Source organism: Urocampus carinirostris, chromosome 15 (genome assembly GCF_059441175.1).
Source record: "Urocampus carinirostris isolate Australia breed hairy pipefish chromosome 15, RoL_Ucar_1.0, whole genome shotgun sequence".
NCBI lineage: Eukaryota > Metazoa > Chordata > Actinopteri > Syngnathiformes > Syngnathidae > Urocampus > Urocampus carinirostris.
Genome location: NC_142363.1, coordinates 11,462,722 through 11,480,205, shown reverse-complemented (window position 1 = coordinate 11,480,205; position 17,484 = coordinate 11,462,722). Strand labels below are relative to the sequence as shown.

The 17,484-nt window shown below is 39.4% G+C and overlaps 1 protein-coding gene across 3 annotated transcripts; it reads left to right on the top strand.

Moving 5' to 3' along the window:
• Nucleotides 1-15: 15 nt before the first annotated feature.
• mocs3 (molybdenum cofactor synthesis 3) lies at nucleotides 16-16,134 on the top strand. 3 transcript variants are annotated; one of them, XM_088354134.1, is made up of 13 exons: nucleotides 16-211; nucleotides 1,978-2,113; nucleotides 2,192-2,284; nucleotides 4,589-4,709; nucleotides 6,261-6,335; nucleotides 6,419-6,536; nucleotides 6,602-6,710; nucleotides 6,898-6,960; nucleotides 7,609-7,772; nucleotides 7,865-7,912; nucleotides 11,555-11,651; nucleotides 13,170-13,277; nucleotides 15,870-16,134. In XM_088354134.1, the coding sequence occupies exons 1-13, from the start codon at nucleotides 101-103 to the stop codon at nucleotides 16,025-16,027; spliced, it is 1,401 nt and encodes a 466-aa protein (XP_088210260.1). In that variant the 5' UTR covers nucleotides 16-100; the 3' UTR covers nucleotides 16,028-16,134. The 3 variants fall into 3 exon arrangements, with proteins under 3 accessions (XP_088210260.1, XP_088210259.1, XP_088210261.1); XM_088354133.1 differs by having other exon boundaries at nucleotides 2,174-2,284; XM_088354135.1 differs by lacking the exon at nucleotides 6,898-6,960 and having other exon boundaries at nucleotides 2,174-2,284.
• Nucleotides 16,135-17,484: the final 1,350 nt, after the last annotated feature.

The window sequence follows — 17,484 nt, the reverse complement described above, 5'->3', positions numbered from 1 at the left end:
GTGCTCAACGCGGAAGTGTGTACTTTGGGTAGATAGTTCCATACTGAATCTCACATTGCACCGCCGTCTAATCCGTAGACAAAAAAAATCTATTTAGATAATGGAAGTTATCACACCCATGAAAGATGATGAGAATTACTTGAGGGCACAACTGAGAGAAAAAGAGAAAGAGATCGCCGCTCTGAAGAATAAATTGGCAGCATTCGAAAAGGTACAGAAAATGCTTCGTGTTGGCTGGCTATAAGCAAGTCGGCTTCTGAAGTTTATTGTCATACTTTGCATACAACATTTTTGCATGCATGTATTGCTACTTTGCGTTCTTCTGCGGTAAACATATCAGCAGATCAAAGTTATCTACATTAATTTGGAATACATTTAGAAACTGTAGAGAACGCAGCAATCTTGAAGACAGTTTTGATATAACAAATCTAAGATTTGAACTCTCAGGACATAAGATGTATATTTATCTTTTATTAAATCACTCGAATTGAATTGACCATCTTAAATCGGGGTTCATTTAATTTAGTCTTGATATTCGCGCTCCTTGTCAAAAACATTTGAACTTTATATTAGCAAGTTTAGCTCTCATTTTAAGTAATCTCACGCTTGTAAGATACGTTTACTTGGGGATGAGCCTCACTGCTAAGTATTTTGCAGCCCTGAAAACATTTGGAAAATTTTATTTTAGATTTGGTTTCAAATTACTATTTCTTTCAGACTTATTGCAAATAATTAGCAAATGAAATTATCTGCAGTTATATAGCGCTTTTCCAAGTCAATGAAGACTTCAATGTGCTTTACATTCACCCACACTCACACCCCAATAGCGGCCGTGCAGCCACGCATGGCGGAGACCTGCATTAGGGGTTCAGTGTCTTACCCAAGGACACTTCGACATGTAACACGCAGGAGCCGGGATTCGAACGTGCGATCTCTTGATCCCCAGACGAGCGCTCTACCTCATGAGCTAGCCGCCCTTACGTATCACCCAGGAATGGAAAACATATAACACGTTGAACCCAAGGGTTGTAGGAGATCTGTCCTCTAAATATTCTTTGACACTTCCTCCATGAATCATTTTAACATATTTTATCATAATTGCTTTTTACACCATTGTAACATCCATCCATCACCTATCTATTTCCTGCGCTGCTTATTCTCACTTGGGTCGCAGGGCCTTTGAAACATGTATTCGTGTATTTAGAAACTATCACATTGTCATTTGACTCATCATCTTTGTTTTACAGTTTGTAATGGTTTTCTGTTATTTCCCTTTTTGTACACTCTCGGCCAAATCATAAATGGACAAATGGACCCTTTTCTTACATATTTTCTTTTCCGATGTTGAATGGCTCCTTCCAGCGTTGCTCTTAACTTTAGGATTCCTATAACCTGAATTACTGCAGTAAAGCTGGTATTGTTTGGTGTGTGCCACGGTTTTGTCCTCAAATCAAAGCGGGGCGGCAGTAGCTCAGGAGGTAGAGCGATCGTCTTAGGATTAAGGGATCCCAATTCGAATCCCGGCTTGTCCGTGTTACATGTGGAAGTGTCCTTGGGTAAGACACTGAACCCCAATACCCCCAATAAGCAGGTTAGCGCCTTACATGGCTGCACAGATCACGGCCGCTATTGGGAAATGTGAAGCACAATGTAAAGCGCTTTGGGAAGTCATTGACTTGAAAAGCGCTATATAAATGCAGATCATTTCAATTTTTGTAATGGGGATGTTAAGAGTGCTATATGCGTCCCAAACGACGTCACCCTACAAAAATCATTATCTTGTCATGTGAACATTTCTGTTTCACAAGTACAGCAATCTTAAACCAATTTGCAGCCAAGGTCTTCAAAATCTATTGCCCCCAAAAATCCCAAGTTCCTGTAATGTTTACTTATGAATGTTTTCCTTACAGGTTCATTTTAACTAAACTCAAACTCCTAAATGATTAGTAAGAGCATCCGCTCTCTTTGGTTTTCTAGAAGAACAACATTCTGGGGCCTCAGCTACATGACCAGGTGACTGAAGTAACTCCACTAAAAGCCAAATCGGCTCTCTCCAATGAAGACATTATGAGGTACAGCCGGCAGCTCCTCCTCCCAGAGTTGGGTGTACAAGGTTAGAAATCTTCTTTGCATGTTGGATAATGATCCTGGCATGACAACACATACAAGTCAGGTTTTGATTTTTCCACAGGACAGCTCAACTTACTCAAGACATCTGTTCTGATTGTGGGTTGTGGAGGACTGGGCTGTCCACTGGCTCAGTATTTAGCAGCAGCAGGTGTAGGTGAGTAATGGATTGGCCTACTGAAAAATGCCAAACAGTTGTCCCAATTGGGCTTTCAACATAGAATTTAAACTATCTTCATTTTGTCATTGACAACAATGTAATGAACGTTGTTGACCACAAAAGTAGACCTGGCACTCCAGGATAAACATGCAATAAAGAATTAAATCAGAAAAATATGATACAAGCATTTCAGGATAAATGGGAAAATATTGACAGTACATGGTAGTGCTCGGAGACGGGCAAATTTTCATTCGCGGTTACCGTCTTTTATTTCTTTCCATCCTCCCCTCTTTGTGACCACTCATGACTGAAATGTCGAGGAAATGATGTCAACGCATAGAGACGCACACAACACCGGTTATCTGTTATTTTAGATTCTAAACCATGTACAACTTCAGTATTTTGAACACAATGTAGGTTTATACCGAGCGACAGCGGTAAGCCCCAAAATACAGAAGAAGCGGTTCTGCAAACTTTGTTTCAAGAAGGTGCCAGCGCAAGGAGCTAACACAGGCTAATGCATTGTATTACTCAGTACATACCTACTGAAATGCTGCCGTTCAATAGTTGACAAACCTGCGTTAAGATTGATGCTGTACAAGTTTGATAAGCTGTACAAGCAGGTTTGGGTAGGGTTACTTTAACTTGATTGCTTTCAATTACTTTTGGATTACTCCAATACCAAATATGCTAATAAAAGACAAAATAAACTAAATATGAATAAAATTATGACTCACAACACGTGGTAAAGCTTTCTCGCCTGGCTTTGATCTCTTTGATCTCCGGCAAAACTAACATAAAATGCGACAGAAACAAAATGAAAATAAATCCAAACAGCTTGCCAACATCATTTTGCCATTCCATGTGTTCTGTTAGTCCTCAAGCCTGCACAAAATTTAGTAATTTTATTCATATTTAGTTTCTTTTGTCTTTTATTAGCATATTTGGTATTGGAGTAATCCAAAAGTAATTGAAAGTAATCAAGTTAAAGTAACCCTACCCAACCCTGTGTACAAGACACCAGGCAAAACAATTTTAAGTTACAAGTTCATATCTAAGTTGATGGTCAAGTCAACAGAGCTTAAGTTGTGCAATTTCTTTTTTTACAGTTTCTAAAAGAAACTATGTTAGCTTAGTGACATACTGCATTTTACTGTTTACCAGTTTTTGTTTTCAAAGCCTAAGAACTTCAAGAAAAGAGACATTTTCTTCTTCTTCTTCTTCTTCTTCATTTTCCTGCTGCTGTTAGCTGCTTTCACTCTGCTGCTGAATTCCATGTGTGTGCGTATTAAAATAGAGTATTTTTCCTCATCTGTTCGCCTCATTTTTTAACCTAAATACTGAAAAGTTGAGTCAAACCTTGCGACCCATTACCTCACCTGTACATTGTACCTCGAAATGTTTTAACTTAACAGGCTGAAATATTGCACTGTGGCATTTGAATTTAATAAAAGGAAATACATGTTGATTAAATAATGACTTCTTGGTTAATTATTGACTTGATTTCTTGACTATTATGTTGCCCTTTTTTATCAAGGTGTTCAGTGGTATCAATTTCTTTGCTCATTTTATGTATAATTTTAAGAAATATTTTGGCAGATGAAAAAGTATTTGAAAAGCAAAATCATCTTCTAAGTTTGATACTTTTAGGTTTTCTTTTTCTTTTTTAGAAAAACATTGACCTTTTTGTCAAGTCACAAAAAAGCTTTACTAGTACAGTTTTCCGAGAGAAAACGTTAAAAAAACCTCTAAAATGATTCATTAATATACAATGAATAAACAATGCCCACTCAATGTAAACATCCATTATGTGCAGTCAGTTTTTATATTTTCCTCAAATGTTGACAGAATATATTATTTGAAAATTCTTATGATATGAATGCTTTTTAATAACTTTATTTTAAATCTCACATGAACTTGCACACTTGCACCCGTTTGAGAAGCACCAGTCCGAACAATGTACCATACTCTAAATGTATTACATCTCTTATAGTCTCTTCTCCACTTGGTCTTTTAACAACTCTTTTTCATGATTCTGTTTCTTTTGGCATAAAATGGCAAAAAGCCAAAAATGTTAATCCTTTGAGGCTGAACTAAACCCGCGAGTTCTTGCAAGTTATTAAAATCTTGCAGAATGTGCCTGTGTAACATCAAGTATGATTACTAAAAGACTAGATAGATTTTGTATAAACCAGATAGGTGAGTTTGACTCCAAATGACACATTTTTGCACAGCAGATGTCACTATTTTACAAAGTTCTGCGCAACTATTCAGAGTTGTTCTGTCTGTGTGTCGCCACAGGACGTCTGGGTCTGCTGGACTATGATGAGGTGGAGCTCAGTAATCTGCATAGACAAGTGCTTCATGGCGAGGAGAACCAGGGTCAGACAAAAGCTCTTTCTGCTGCCAATTCGGTTAAAAGGTGATTTTTGAGTTTTACTGTCACATTTATGTATGGTGCTTTTTTGTCATCTAATATGCATAAAAATAAGATTTTTAAAACTTGACTAGTGCCGTCCTCAAATAGGAAAGAGGCTACTCTGATAATCATTAGAAGACATATTATTGTAGAAGCCGTGACCTTGATGATTTCTGTGTAATTTATTCAGTCGCTTTTCAGTCTGGCCACAGGTTATATTTGGGCGTGTGCTCGACTCTCGACTGCAGATATTGTGTAAACATGTTATTTCAGAGGCGGCAGCTTTTGTTTACTGTTGCCCCCACCCCGTTGTGGTTAGTATGCACATGGTTTGGCTTTTACCATATGAGGGTGCCGTTTTACCACTAGGAAACCACACAGGCTCCTGTTTCCATCTACTGTTGAACTTCTGGGGTTTAGCACAATGCATTTGAAGATGGTTTGATCTAAGGTTTTTGCAGATTTTCAAATATTTTACCAAACTAAAGGTGCAAAGGGTATTTTTCTATATAAAAATAAAACAACAAATACTTTTCGCCACTTTTATCAATTATGATTTGGCCAGTGATCAGTGGTTTCATAATTAATGCAGTCTACAGTATCCTGTTTTGTACACCAGGGACATTTTAAGATGAGTGCCTTATTCATTTTTAAAACTTGTTACCAACGTTTGTGCTGTCGATGGAAGCTAATTTAAGCAAAAATCTTAAGTTGGTCATAAAAGTGAGTTAGAGACTTGCATATATGTAACTCCAAATGCTACTTTGATTTTTTTTTTTATATGTTTCCATTTACTGTACAGTATGTCCAGTTGGCCACTATTATTTTTATAACTGAGTAGCTCTGTCAAGGCAGCACGGCGGCGCATTGGATTGCACGTGTGCGGCACAGTTCTGCGGTCATTAGTACGAACCTCATGTGTGGAGTTTGCATGTTCCCCCCGTGCTTGCGTGGGTTTTCTCCGGGCACTCCGGTTTCCTCCCACATTCCAAAAACATGCAGGTCAGGTTAATTCGCCGGTCCAAATTGTCCCTAGGTGTGAATCAGCGAGTGATTTGTCCGTCCCTGTATGCCCTGTAATTGGCTGGCAACCAGTTCAGGGTGTCCACTGCCCGAGGCTGGCTGGGATGGGCTCCAGCACCCCGCGACCCTACTGAGGATAAGCGGTGCGGATAATGGATGAATGGATGGGTAGCTCTGTCATTTTTTTTACTTTGTATTTTAGGTCCTGTTAGTTTTTAGTCTGTGTTGACATGCCAGTCTAATCAGGCCAGGGAATCTACAAATGCATCCTCAATTATGTTACCATATTTAAACTATACACTTAATTTTACGTCTTTAGTTACCTTACTCTGTTTGATAAAAACATAAGTAGCTATCATGAAACATTCATATATCTAAAGTGCTTATGTGCAGAAACTGCTACAAAAACCTTATTGTCGTCAATGCATTTCCTCTTGTATACTGCAGATTCTCCCAAAATATTATGTGACATTAGAGTTATAGATTTGCTATAGTTGCTAGGAATGTTTACTTTTGAATGTTTCCTTACAGGTTGAACTCAACTGTGGAGTGTATTCCATACCACTTACAGCTTTCACCGGAGAATGCTTTGCAACTCATTCAACAGTATCCTGTTCCGTCACTCAAGTTTTAGATGACTAAATTGAAATAAGAGTATGACTAGAGTTCCTTTACTTAAATGATTTCATATACGACATTGTGGCCGACTGCTCCGACAATGTCCCCACCCGTTATCTTGTCAATGATGCTTGTGTGCTGAGTGGCAAGCCTCTTGTATCAGCAAGTGCCCTTAGATTGGAGGGACAGGTAAAATGTTCTCATCTTGCAAATCCTATCTCTTGGAGTCAGATTATAATTTCTTTGGTCCGTAGTTGACTGTATATAACTATGAAGGAGGCCCTTGCTACAGATGCCTCTACCCCGCACCTCCACCCCCAGAGACGGTGACAAATTGTGCTGATGGAGGGGTTTTAGGAGTGGGTAAGTCCAGCCACTTTCCTTGAATTCTTAAGCTGTGGACAGACTTCTCTGACTCCAGAAATGCGGGCTGGCAACACATTCACCACCAGCTGACTGCAAATATGTGACTTTTGACGGCTATAGTCGTCAATGGTCGTGACTGAGTTAAATTGATGGTGCTCAGTAAAATGTTTCACTTGTCTTTCAGTTCCAGGCATAATGGGCTGCTTACAAGCATTGGAAGTCATAAAGATAGCTTCTGGGCATGGATGTATCTTATTTCTGGCATAACAACTTATTGTTTATGTGCACTTCACCTCACTGCCCTATGTATCTGATTCTGATAAAAATAAGCACCCTCGTGAAGTTAATCAAAATGTGCATTAAATACACAATGTGTTGATTTAACATTGTTGGGTGAACTCTGCAAAATACCTCGCTTTGGGCCAGCATGCACTGCAAAAAATACATTCCTTCTTTCACTAGCATATTACTTTGCAACTTTTTCATCTTGGTATTCGATATTTTCTAGCCTATTTTGACTGAAAATGTTGTTTTATTGTAGATACATTTTGTTTGTTGTAATCATGATTTTTTTATACCTTATTTTTAGCATAGTTTTCCAAGAAAATACAAACTGCAATACTTAAAAATTACTCAAATGATCTGATTTGGCAGATAACAGCTAATTTGATCACTTTAAGTAGTAGTAGTTTGTAGGACTATTTTTAACATAGTTTATTATGTAAAAGTGAAAAATAATGTATATAAACAAGCAAAACTATCTGATATGGCGTATGAGAGATCATTTTGTTCATTTTGAGCGTAATATGCAAAGTACGGTTTAATAATTCTCTTCCCTGTTTCAAATTTATTATTTTTTGATCAAAAAAACATTTTACTTAACCACATGTATCAGCATCCTGCAGCCAGCAGCTTGTGATGTTCGATGCCCTAAGTGTCAGGTTCAGGTCCATCCGGTTACGCCCCAAGATGTCCAAATGTGTGGTGTGCGGAGTCCAGCCCAGCGTAACCCGACTAGTCGACTACGAAGCTTTCTGTGGCTCCGCTGCAACGGATAAGGTTGGCCTTGATGTTATTAAGCATAAGTTTCCAGAAATGATTAAATGTATTTGATAATTTACAAAATCAGTACAATTTTGTTGTGTTCTCAGTGTCGTAGACTCTGCATCCTGTCCAGAGATCAAAGGATCACAGTACAGGTGGGGAAATGTTGTAGCCAGTGTATCCTGTCTTTTATTGGATATCATTTTTTCTGCCTTTAACCTTAAGATCCTCTTATAATTTGTGAAAATAATGTGCAGATTCTATCACTGCATTCAATAAGCTCAAATGTTCTAGTATTTTTTTTACAGGCAAAAACTAACATTGTATTGCATGTAGACTGAAAGGTCTGGCACAGAATTTGGAACTTTCTACTTGCTGACGCCATCTTCTGGCTTGTGTTATCATTGCAGCCTTTGTCACGCTCATTATGTTATACGTGCAAGTACATGCTTTTTTTTTTTTTAGACGAACTCAAATAGACTATTGTTTTTCATCTTTTTGGGGGTTTGGGTAGGATTTTGACTGTACTTGAAAATGTTTTTTCCTTACCTTCTCCATTTTATTGCTACCCTAACAATAATATGTGGTGAAGAGCATAAAGTCACTCTTCACCCACGCTGCCCCCCTTCTACTTACCTGATGTGTTGCGTGGCCTGAAGAGCCTATTGACTTGGGCTGCTTGGCACTACACACACGTATATACAGGACTGTCTCAGAAAATTAGAATATTGTGATAAAGTTCTTTATTTTCTGTAATGCAATTAAAAAAACAAAAATGTCATACATTCTGGATTCATTACACATCAACTGAACTATTTCAAGCCTTTTATTATTTGAATATTGCTGATTTTGGCTTACAGCTGAAAAAAACTCAAAAATCCTATCTCAAAATATTAGAATACTTCCTCAGACCAAGTAAAAAAATAATTTTGTAACAGCAAAACTAAATCAAACATTTGAAAATGTCCATTGATGCACTCAGTACTTGGTTGGGAATCCTTTTGCACGGATTACTGCATCAATCCGGCGTGGCATGGAGGCAATCGGCCTGTGGCATTGCTGAGGTGTTATTGATGCCCAGGATGCTTCGATAGCGGCCTTCAGCTCATTTGCATTTGTAGGTCTGGTGTCTTTCATCTTCTTCTTAACTATACCCCACAAATTCCCAATGGAGTTCAGGTCAGGGGAATTAGCAGGCCAATCAAGGACAGTGATGCCATGGTCAGTGCACCAGTTACTGGTGGTTTTGGCACTGTGGGCAGGTGCCAGATCATGCTGGAAAATGAAATCCTCATCTCCATAGAGCTTTTCAGCAGATGGAAGCATGTAGTGCTCTAAAATCTCTTGGTACACAGTTGCATTTACTCTGGACGTGATGAAACACAGTGGACCAACACCAGCAGCTGACATGGCTCCCCAAACCATTGCTGACTGTGGGAACTTCACACTGGATTTCAAGCAACTTGGATTTTGCTCCTCTCCAGCCTTTCTCCAGACTCTGGCGCCTTGACTTCCAAATGAAATGCAAAACTTGCTTTCGTCTGAAAAGAGGACTTTGGATCACTCTGCAACTGTCCAGTGCTTCTTCTCCATAGCCCAAGTCAGACGCTTCTTCCGTTGTCTTGAGTTCAGAAGTGGCTTGACCATGGGAATACGGCTATTGTAGCCCATTTCCCGGACACGTCTGTGAACTGTGGCTTTTGATACCTGGACTCCAGCTTCAGCCCACTGTCTTTGAAGCTCCCTCAAATTCTGGAAGCGGCTCTTCTTCACAATTTTGTTAAGGCTGCGGTCATCTCTCTTGGTTGTGCAGCGTTTCCGGCCACATTTTTCCCTTCCAACAGACTTTTTGTGGATATGCTTTGAAACTGCACTCTGTGAACAGGCTGCTCTTTGAGAAATTTCTTTTTGTGTCTTATCCTCCTGATGGAGGGTATCAATGATGGTCCTCTGGACAGCAGTCAGATCAGCAGTCTTCCCCATACTTGTGATTTAGTTTACTGAACCAAGCTGAGTGTTTTTAAGGCTCAGGAAACCCTCGCAAGGTGTTTCGAGTTAATTAGATGATTCAGGTGATTAGTTGAATAGCCTACTTGTATACTTTTTCATGATATTCTAATATTTTAAGATAGGATTTTTGAGTTTTCTTAAGCTGTAAGCCAAATTCAGCAATATTAAAATAATAAAAGGCTTGAAATAGTTCAGTTGATGTGTAATGAATCCAGAATGTATGACATTTTTGTTTTTTTAATTGCATTACAGAAAATAAAGAACTTTATCACAATATTCTAATTTTCTGAGACAGTCCTGTATATATATATATATATATATATATATATATATATATATATATATATATCTGAGCCATATATCCCCCTAGTTGGAGGTGGCAAGAGTCAAGAACACATTCACATTTTTGACTCTTGCTGGGAGATTGATACAGACGAAGGGATTCCCAGCCCCCTCGCATAACCCAACTGATTTGTTGCAACATCTCGTCGGGAGTAGTCATAAGGTGAACAAAACCCTCAATTCCAACCATTAATGCCGAGCGCCAAGCAGGGAAGCAATGGGTACCAATGTCGTAAGTCTGAGGTATGACCCGCCTGAGGCTCGAACTAGAAATCTACCAGTCTCGGGGCGGGCGCTTTACTCCCAAGGCCACCGAGCTGGGTGGCACTATGTGTAAAGCCAACTTTTTTTAACTTTGGTTTTAAGATGGACATTTGCTTATTAACTAGATCAACAAATGATTTCCGTAGTGAAGTCAAGCTTCTTCCATCTAAGGCAGTTGGCAAAAGTAAAGCCCTTTCTCACACGTGAGCATTTTGAGATTAGGATTTAATTCACTGCAATACATTGTATTATGGCATCAGCCAGTCTTTCATTTCACGCCGACACCGGGTCCAAAATGCTGATGCTCGACATTTAACTTGCATACGTAAAAAGGAGCATGTTACACCTGTTCTGGCTTTCCTGGTGGCTGTTCATTTCAGGGTTCATATTAACATTCTTTTGTTTAAATGTCCTTGCCCAGCCCTTACCACAGCGAGCTGCTTCACTGTCAACTTCCTGCTCGGTGCCTCAGGTCAGCCGATCAGCTGCTGATCGAGGTTCCGAGGTTTAAAAGGAAACTCATAGCTGATAGCCTTTTCTGTTGCTGCTCCCAAACTTTGGAACAATTTGCCCTTGCACATGAGACATGCTCCCTCACTGATTATTTTTTATATATACATATATATATATACATATATGTAAAAAAAAAATCCAAACAAAAATAGTTTTTTTCATCGTTGTTACTTAACGAAACCAATGTGAAAATGTACCTCTTGGTCCAGGTGTTTTTTCCTGAGTGCTTTCATGAAGTCAAATCAATTTTTATACCTTAGCTTTTCAACTGCTTTCATTATTTTATAGTCTATTTAAGGTTTTTTAACACAACGTTTTATTTGTCTACAGCACTTTTTCTTCAAGTGGCTCCTTTAAAGGCTTTTATAAATAAAGTTGAAATGAGTATAATAAGATACAGACAATTTACTGCAAGTGGGGAAAGAAGTGGGAAAGATGCCATATATATATATATATATATATATATATATATATATATGTGTTTTGGTAAATCAATAAACTCCTTTACACAAATTATCTTTGATTTTATTCTACATAGTCTTTCTTGATGTGAGTAAATAGGTGTGGCATTGTGTTTGTATGGTTTACTATCGCTTAATAAGGGGAAATGCAATCATAAATAAGGATAGCAATTGGCTGAGGTTGACAGAAATTATTTGTGTTTGCAGGATTACAAATCCATTGTGGATAAAGCAGAGCCCCATCTCCTCTTAGATGTGCGCCCCCCTGTGGAAGTGAATATCTGCCATTTACCCAGCTCGCTCAGTATCCTTGAAGGGACAGTGTGTAATGTCTCCTAGTGGTACAAAAAAAAACTTTCATTAAGAAAAAAAAACGGATTTGAATACTAGGCAAAAATACAGTATGTCACAAAAGTGCATACACCCCTCACATTTCATAATAATGTTTAATTGAACAACACTGAAGGAACATCCCTTCGACACAATGAAAGGTAGCCTGTGCAAAGCTTATACAGCAGTGTAAATTAAATTTTCCCCTCAAAATTTAGCCATTAGTATCTAAACCCCTGGTAAGAAAAAGTGAGTACACCCTTAAGTAAAATCTAGTCTCACAAATTGCTATTGGAATCCTCTTCCATTCCTCCATGTCCACACGACTCAGCTGGGGGATATTCAAGATCTTGTGCTTCTCCACCTTCTGCTTGAGGATGCCCCAAAGATGTTCTTTTGGAATTAGATCTGGAGACCTTCTTCGCCAGTCCATCCCCTAAGACTGGAACATTGCCCTGTGACCCATTTTCTGGAGGTAAGGGATCCTTCTCTCCTCCAGTTTTTCATAGTACATGCTTGTGTTTATCATTAATGAAATGCACGTCCCAGATTGCAGTTGCACTCATGCAGCCCCAAACCATGACATTCCCAACACCGTGCCTGACTTTAGGCATGACACGAACATATAAGTAGCTGTCACCTGGTTTGTCGCCTCACATGCTTCACACCATCAATCATCTGCACCTCTTATCCTCGGTAGGGTCGCTGGGGTTCTCATTCCAGCTTTCTTTGGGCAGTGGGCAGGGCACACCCTGATCTGGTTGCCAGCCAGTCGCAGAGCATAAAAAGACAGACAACTCACTCACTCATTAACACTTAGGGACAATTTGGAATGCCCAATCAACCTGACAAGCATAGAATGCGGGAGGAAACTAGATTGCCCGCAGGGGACCCACGCAAGCATGGAGAGAACATGCAAACTCCGCACAGGAAGGCTGGTATCTGAATTTGAACCCATGGCCTTAGAACTGTGCCGCGGACGTGCAAGCCACTCAGCTGCCATGCCACCTGCTTCACACCATCTTAGCCAAATAACTGAATCTTATTTTCATCAGACCACCGGATATCTTTCCAGTAAGCCATGGCCTTTGTTTACATACTCCTTTTTTTGTTTTTCAAAGCGATGTTTCTTCAGTGATGTTGTATTAAACATAAAGAAATCTCTGCAGAAATGTGAGGGGTGTACTCACTTTTGAGACATACTGTACATAATCTATCATTATAATGTTTTTTTTTTAAATAAAAAAAGTCGTAGTATGAGAAATTTATATTTTTTTCTTCCCAATAGAATCCCCACTTAATCCTGCCGCCACGCTTTGTTGTTTGTCAACGGCCTTTGCTCGTACCAGACAACACAGTGCTATCTAGTGTTTAAATATTGCACATTGGGGCTTCAAAGAAATGTCAAATTTAAAAATTAAACTCAAGTCAGTTTTATGTGACATGATTATCCCCGTCTTCCTTGTGATGTTTCTCCTAACATTGTTGCCAGACATCCCACTCTCTAGTTTAGAACAGAGAAAGCTTGAACATATGCAGTTGCTTCAGCAGCGTGTCAACCAATTGAAAGAGCAGATGGTCGCTGTCAGCTTGCCTCCAGGTAATAAGACAAAGTGCAGGCTCTATCTGCTTGTCATAAGTCTGTGTATGTTCACCGTTCATTTCATGCTTTTGCACCGCTGGGTTCGTTTGGACATATTGGAATGATAGTAACTGTTTGCAGCATTGTTGCCAGGGGATCCCTTTTCCAAAACAATTGACAGCTGGTCCATTTTAAAGAAATTCACATTTTTGATAAAAGCTTTGTTCACTAATTTATCACATACTTTAAAGCAGGGGTGTCAAACTCATGTTATCCATGGGGCCACTTGGTATAAAATGCACTCTCTCAGCAGCTGGCCTGGTAAATAAATGGCTTAAAAAGTGTGTAGTTTTAGGGCTGGGGATGTTTTGGAAGCTGACAAATAAAATACGATTCAGATTTGATTATAAAATGATAATCAAGGGTTTAAAAAAAACCTCACTAAGATGAAACATATTTTGAGTGTTTCTTAACTATGGATTTGTAAAAATACATGTATCCATCCATCCATTATCTGCATCGCTTATACTCAGTAGGGTCATGAGGGTGCTGGAGTCCATCCCAGCTATCTTCAGGCAGTGGGCAGGGGACACCCTGAACTGGTTGCCAGCCAGTCGCAGGGCCCACTGAGACAGACAACTCACTCACTCATTCAAACCTAAGAACAATTCGAACCTGTCAATTAACCTGACATGCATGTTTTTGGAATGTGGGAGGAAACCTACGCAAGTACAGGGAGAACATGCAAACTCCACACAGGAAGGTTTGAGCTCATGACCTCAAAACTGTGTCGCACACGCACTAACCACTGCTCTGCCGTGCTGCCTAAATACATTTCAAAAAGGCAAAACAACTACTGATTCATTCCTACCACGATCTAACTCAGAGAAACAGGAAAGCGACCAAAATCATACACAATCGTTCATTCGCTCGTTTAGGTGCAAATGATTTAAAAGTCTTTTTCTGCTTTTAATTTTTTTAATGAAAGTGTTTACCTGTGTTCGGTCACTTGGATGTTATATATCATATTTATCATAAAGTAGCTAAAGCTACCGTATTTTCCGCACTATAAGGCGCACCTAAAAGCCTTTATTTTTTTCAAAAGCTGACCATGCGCCTTATAATACAGTGCACCTTATTTATGGATCAATATTAAGTCGCAAAGTCTTGCAACTAAAGCAAGCAGCCGCCGACTAGATTTTCCCCCGAAGGCGAAGTCGTCCGCGGTGTATGCTGGGATTTATATACCGGCGTTTCATTTCCTAACCAATGTGTCAATCATCATTTGAATGGATCACTATTGGCTAAAGTTATTTGGAGGTAAAGGGGGCGGATCTTTTTTATCATTTACAGGCTCGCATTGGCTAAAGGGGCGAAACAAAGCCTGCAATTGGCAGAAAAAGATAAATGTGAAACACAGGTTGGGTTGCACTACGGCATAGCGAAAACTGTCCACACAGTTGCCAGTAAAGAATAAAATGGAAACTAAGAAATGTTTGTTTGGTGACATCGTACGGACACCGCATCCGTGTCTACGACACGTATTTGCTTCTTTGCAAGCTTTCAGAATGTTAAGGGGGTAATAAGTTTGACTGAACTATCTGACTGTTTTGTCGACGTTCCCATTGTAGCGCCTTATAATCTGGTGCGCCTTATGTATGGAAAATATAGGACCAAAAACTATTTTTGGGGGGTGCGCCCTATAACCCGGTGCGCCTTACAGTGCGGAAGATACGGTACTTTGCAGTTCTGCAAAGACAACCATGTGCTGTGTTTTATGTTGTTAACCAATAATTTCTAATTACTGGGAATAAAAGGTCGTTTCGTAGCAAATTTTGCAGTCAGTAGAAACGTCCGTTTGTGTTTTTTTTTAAAGAGCGCGTCCATGACTTCTATTTTAAGTCTAATAACAGGTTGCTGATTGGTAGTCAACAAATACAACTTTGGCGCCAGACTTTGATGACATCCGGTGGACATATTTAAAACTGCAGCTTATTATGTCTCTCAGGCCCAATTAGATCTGTTAGATAGATAGATAGATAGATACTTTGTTCATCCCCGAAGGGAAATTCACATTTCCAGCAGCATCCCTGAGCTGAGAACAATCGAGAACAATCGAAAATAACACGGGAGCTGCTGGAGTGGCTGCCATTCGTGACGGCGCCGGAAGAAACGATTCAATTTGAATTATGTACAAACAAACAAACAAACAATTGAATCATGTACAAACAAACAAACAAACAAAATATTTATGTTTCAATAAGTGGAGTGTTGATAAAATGGGGGGAAAAATAATTGGCGTGCCCAACACCCCTGCTGTAACATATTATTCATACAATTTTTTTTCTACACTGAAAAAATATGAAAATATGTGTGCATGATTAGGTGACTTTGACACAGATAATTTTTTCTGCTATAACCAACGAGTAGTCTGCACGAAAACACGGCTTACCACCAAAATATAAAAAATGCTGACCTTACTGCAAAAAAGCACGTTTTTTAAATGAGATTTACATCAAACTTTATGTTGTCCCCGCCGCCATATTTCTTCGAAAGAATGTTGCAGGAATGTCATTCTGTCACCAAAACAGTCTGTGTGGTTTCTTGCAGTTTATGTGATTTGTAAGTTGGGCAACGACTCCCAGAAGGCTGTGCAGATTCTATGCCAGATGAGTGGATCAGAAGTGGATGATATCACAGTGAAGGATGTCTGCGGAGGTCTGATGGCCTGGGCCCGTACAATAGATCACAAATTCCCCCAGTATTAACCTCTTGTAATATTTATGTATACTGACCAAAAAATATTTTTTTTTCTTTTTGTTGTTTTGTGTGTAATTCATTTCATAACAACGAATAAACGTGCATATATAAAATACTTATAGAAATTATTATTTTATTGAAATGAAATGATCTGCATTTTATATAGCGCTTTTCAAGTCAATGACATTCCAAAGCGCTTTACAATGTGCTCCACATTCCCCAATAGCGGCCTTGCAGCCATGTAAGGCGCTAACCTGCTTATTGGGGGTATTAGGGGTTCAGTGTCTTACCCAAGGACACTTCGACATGTAACACGGACTAGCCGGGATTCGAATTGGGATCCCTTGATCCCAAGACGAGCGCTCTACCTCCTGAGCTACTGCCGCCCCGCCTCGTTTCATTTCATTTCATTTCATATTCTTTCTTGTGCTTTTTAGCACTTGTTTTCAGTTGCACGACGCAATACAATGACATCTAGTGGTCAAATAATACCATTGGTAGGCCTTGCATTTTACACCTAGGCCTTCAGTGAGGGCCTCTAGGTATGTGTCATTCGCGAACGTTTCAGATCTAAATCAAGAGCTGGTTTCCTTTGAGACGCTTTGTATTGTCTTTTAATTGGTCGATATGCATGTTTTTTTCTGTGTTGTTGACTAAATGTATTGAGTATAAAAAAGGTCCAAATTGTTCTGTATCTTATCTTTTTTTAACATCTTAAGTGTTTTAATTTGTTTCCTGTTTTATTCATAACAAATATAAAGTTGATTCTTGTATTCATAGTTTATTTGTTGTTGCACTGAAATGTAAACATTTTTAAAGTGACATACTGTTGTGTGTTTTTCAGAAGTTATGAGTTTCTGGATATTAAAGTTGCTTTGTATAAAAAAGTTAAAATTGTACATGAACTAAAAGTTCACTGCTGAGCGAAAAAAATAATTGCTATTATGATTTAGTAGGGGCAGCGCTGGGCTTAGCGCATGTGCGGCACAGTTCTGAGATCATGAGATCGAACCTTCTTGTGTGGAGTTTGCATGTTGGGGTTTCCTCCAGGCACTCAGGTTTCCTCCAACATTCCAAAAACCTGCGTGTCAGGTTAATTGGCTGGTGTAAATTGTCCCCAGGTGAGAATGAGCGAGTGAGGTTAATTGGCCGGTCCAAATTTTTCCTAGGTGTGAATGAGTGAGTGAGTTGTCTGTCCCTGTGTGCCCTGCGACTGGCTGGCAACTAGTTCAGGGTGTCCCCTGCCCACTGCCCGAAGATAGCTGTTATGGACTCCAACACCCCCACGACCCTACTGAGGATAAGCGGTGCAGATAAGGGATGGTTGGATAATTTAGCAGGACAAAAGAATTTAGACTTTGATCCATTACCGCCCCCTAACTGACATTTCCTTACGCCTGCTAAAGGCTGTGGTCTCGTCAACTCGAAATCTATTTGGTTAACCAACAGCTTTAACGAACACTAC